General features: G+C 44.8%; 1 protein-coding gene across 1 annotated transcript; it reads right to left on the bottom strand.

Moving 5' to 3' along the window:
- Positions 1-589: 589 nt before the first annotated feature.
- Positions 590-3,034, bottom strand: FOXG_14099 (uncharacterized protein; the record flags this gene model as incomplete). The annotated part of the gene is made up of 1 exon (XM_018394162.1): positions 590-3,034. One exon carries the CDS (start codon positions 3,032-3,034, stop codon positions 590-592), a length of 2,445 nt encoding a protein of 814 aa, XP_018253674.1.
- Positions 3,035-4,329: the final 1,295 nt, after the last annotated feature.

The following is a 4,329-nucleotide window of genomic DNA, read 5'->3' as shown; positions in this document are numbered from 1 at the left end:
AGTGGCTTTCAACGCCACGATTTCTGAACCCCTCATTGCCTGGCGGTGGCTAAATGACAAAAATCGCAGCGAAGTACTTCACGCTACTTGGAACGGTAAAGGTGCCGGGGAATTCACGCTTACTTCGCCTGTGGCCCTGCTGCAGTAGGCGGCGAGAGCGGCCGGGTTCGCGTCATGTTTGCTGGCAGTCATTCTCCATTGCGACGATGGCCAACCGCGAGGTGACGGCCAAGATGGCATATAAACTTCGCTATTAGCAGTAACTATCCTGGACGCAATGGTGTTTGTGTGTTCTCGTATTACTGGAAAGATATGCTTGGAGCAGCATCTGACGACACCATTTCTGACTCCGGCGAGTACACTGCATTGGCTTAGGTGGTTCGCATGAGACGACTTTCCTTTGCCGAAACCTTTAGCCTTGCCTTGTTATCCTTTTTGTCCTTGCCCCACTCGTATTTCCGTTTGCGGTTTCCTTATCGAGATCCTCATGATCGGCGCGAATATGTTTGACGATGTATTGAATCGACTTCGTAAGCGGCGCTTCCTACAGGGCGCAGCACCAACCAGTCAAGATCGGACGAGAGCGACCTTAATGACCATTCACTCCGGCCTCTGCCGGCCCTAGGAGCCTTGGATGAGAATCATATCTCAGTCCTTCATTGGTGGGCAATGTGGTCCAGCTCTCGTTTGGTTGGTAGCTATTTTGCTCGTGTTGTCCGTGGTATCTTCCTTGAAAGGATTGATCTTGTATTTGATGTCTTGAGCGATTCCATTCCATTCGCTGGGGATTGAAACCATACGGCGCCTGCTCGTCTATTCTGTGTCCCGACACATGGGGGTTCCAGTAGGCTTCTAGATTATTAGTGTCGAATTCATGGTCATAGTATCCGTATCCGCCCCCTCGGTTGCGTTCCTGTTGTTGCCCTATTAAATTCTCGCCCACGTCCCTCCTATGATCATGATTATAGGAGTGAGGGACCATTCGCTGGAATCTCGGCGCGTTCCGTCGGGGAAAATACCGGCCATTCTGATAATATTGTTCATGGCGTTCATAGGGCCAGTTATTGGGGTCAAAGTCGTTCCGCTTATTGGCGTGTTGCTGACTCCGCCAGTTGCTCTCCTCTGTGGTGCGGAGGCCATTGTCGGTGCTGTGCAAGCGCTCGTCGTAGGATCCTCCTTCTTGAGGATAGCTATTTTCACCAACCAAGTGGACTTTTCGAGCGTTTTGTGTATCTTCTTTCCTTCGGTACGCTTTTCTCTTTTCCGCGAGCATTTTAACGTATTCGGACAGAGTATCAGTGCTTTTAGGGGAATTTACGAAGACTTGTAGATCCGGATCGAGGGCGAGATATAGCCTCGTTAATAGGTGCTCGTTCGACGTTCCTCCACATGCTTTCGCTGCTTTGAAAATCTTGTAGGCAAATGAATGGATGGAGGCGTCACCCATAATATCTTGACGGTCGAATTTGGATGTCTCAAGTATGTCAACCGCATCAGAAACGTCCAGCCTAAATTCTCTCTCAACAGCCTCCAACATTTTTTCTTTCGAGGCCTGCAGTTCCTCCCTATCATTTTGACTTAGCTGGGAACGCCACCAACCTATAGCCGGTCCTCTTAATAGCGTCCACAGATTTCGGGTGACTATATGCTGTTCACTGGGGTTGATCCTAGACCAGTTATCATCAACGGCTTGTATCCACGAATGCACGTCCGAAAATACATTATATTCTCCTCCCCAGCATGTTTGCTCTTTCCGATCAAGGTTTGTTTCTTTTCTCGGGTCGAATATTCCGAGATCGGAGATTTTGAAATTGAGTATATCGCTTCTGGCGGTTAATACGTTATCGTAGTATTTCGGGGGACGATTTTCTTGCTCTTGTCGCAACTCAACAGGTAGGTTGGGTTGACGTTGGAGATTCCCTACAGAGATGGCATGTGCCGACCCCCCAAACTGTGCTCCTGGAACTGGCGGCCATTCTCGGGGTGTCGACCCCCCAATATGAGTAGGCGTCTGGGGTGCCGCTGTCGGTGTTTGCTCATTGGATGAGTGATACCTGGTGTCCGCCCTAGGGTAGTCCGTCCCTAGAGGCGGTGTCTGCGGGTTTCTATGATGAGGTGATTGTTTAAACTGCGTTCTCATAGACAAGTGGTTGGTTGGTTGAAACAACGACGATTTCTTAGTACCAGCTGTGGTAATTGGTGTCGAAGCAGTTGGCTGTGCCCTGACTTGAAGGCCCCTTACTATTTCTTGTAACGCTTCCATGTCTTGTCTCTGCTTCTTCAATTGCCTGTTCTGCGCTTTAAGAAGCTCCGAAACTCCCTTCCATTCGCCCCCGTATTCGGTACTGTCATGATTTGATTGAACTGTGGGCAGGACTCTCCTTTGGAGCTTTCTTGGGTGCTGGTTTCTCACTTCAGGCCTGACGGGCTCTGGGCTCGTAGATGACCTAGTGTCGTCGTCATCGCTGCTTTCTTCCTCAGAGGAATCTATATCGGGCTTTTCAAGCTCTGATGATAAAAGGTTGTTCTTCCGCGCTGTATTAAGCGCTCTTTGGATGATTGACCATTCTTTAAACAGCGATGCTGCGTCGAAATCCCGGCTTGAAACAATACCTTCGATTGGTTTGGATTTACGGCATATTCCCTGTTTATCCTCGTCATAGTCATAGGCGGCAAGGATGTTGAGTTCTTGGAGTCGGCTGTAGGGTTCGCTTTTAGAACTCCATTTGCTCGTTTCTTCCCTGTACTGCGGGTTTTGGAGAATGAAGGTTCGGAAATTCCGTACTCTACTGAGTAATGCTCTTGAAAGTCCCCTGCTGTCGCTTGGTTGCTTGTCGACGATAAGTCCAGTTTTTCGCTCCTGAGTAGAGTTTCTTCTCTCTGTTGGAGAATTCTCAAGTTCCGACTGACCCGAAACTGAGCTATCTTCTGTGTCGAAGGGGTTTATGGAGTCTGGAGTCTTTGACTTTATGCTCTCCGTCTCCTGTAAGTCGGACTCCACGCTCTCAGTGTCAAACGAGGATACACTCGACATAATCGAAAAAGCAAGTACTGCTGCTTAATATAATAAGGCCTTGGATAAGGTAACGGATTAGTCAAGGTCGATGAATGCAATAGATTAGTAACGAATTCTATAATATAGATGGAGCTTATATGTGGTTTGCCTATAGCACTGAGTAGTCAAAGTTCGGGAGTAATGTTTGCTAATTTGCTAGTGTGTTACGCTGGATTAAAAACCACTCTAGGAGAGCCTTACTTGAATCACATAGTCACATAACCAAAGTGTCCGGTTGAGAGAATTGGCCGTATTTATTTCTAGACATAGGCTACTAAGTGATATAAATGGATTGATATGTGCAAAAGATATATCTATAGCTAGGTAGAATATATTGCTAACTTTATTATCTGACCGCTTCTTACTAGTTTACTTCTATTTTTGTAGTTTCTACAAGTGGTATACCTCTTTATACTCCATACTTATTATTATTACTAACCTGTTTGATAAGTGAGCGTCGCACTACCCTATTTGTTGCAATTGGTTACCGTAACAGCGCTGTAAGGCTTCTATGAGGCAGCTGTAGCACACCTATAATTGCTTGCATGTCGATTATGGCCCGATCTCTTACCCTGTAGTTTAACGGCTTGTACAGTACAACCGTTACACTATGCACCCAAATCTAGATTTTAAAAGGCTTTAAAAATAGCTGTATTTTGAATAACCTTTAGGAAAGTATGTTGTTTTTGAGAATTTTTAAACAATTTCTATAGGTCTATAGCTTGAAGTATATTTACATTGCATTTTACACTGGGTAACTAAGCATAATTATTCAAAGGAGACTTTTAAAAATTTTAAAAAGAAATATATATTATACAGTTTATAACACACTATTATTAGAAATAGTTTCTTTATATTTTAAAATATTTTATTTAAGATTTATATACGTATCTGGGAGGCTCTTTTCGGTTATACTATGCGGCGCGGCGCTTGCTCACCAAATACGTTGTGTATGACTCTACTGCAAGGCTAAGCATTTAATCACTTTAAAGCATAGTATAAAAATTAATTATCTAACTTTATTTTCTAGATTCCCATAACACAAGTCGCCGACGAAACGTGTTGCTTTTTAAGAACAGCATATTTACAAAGGTATTCAGAATGAGGTGGTTGAAATATGTATGGAAGATACAAAACTTAAGGTCACTGAGGATTATATGAAAGAGGTAGGAAGTTTCCTATATCTCACGTCCCTTTTTACGCCTAATTATAAAGTATATTCAGTCGCCGCACAGGCCAAGCTATCGACGTCACGACGATGAACTGTAGAGATG

This window comes from Fusarium oxysporum, chromosome 6, assembly GCF_000149955.1.
Source record: "Fusarium oxysporum f. sp. lycopersici 4287 chromosome 6, whole genome shotgun sequence".
Classification (NCBI taxonomy): domain Eukaryota; kingdom Fungi; phylum Ascomycota; class Sordariomycetes; order Hypocreales; family Nectriaceae; genus Fusarium; species Fusarium oxysporum.
Note: the sequence above shows the minus strand (reverse complement) of the source record. Positions and strands in the feature narration are given on the sequence as shown.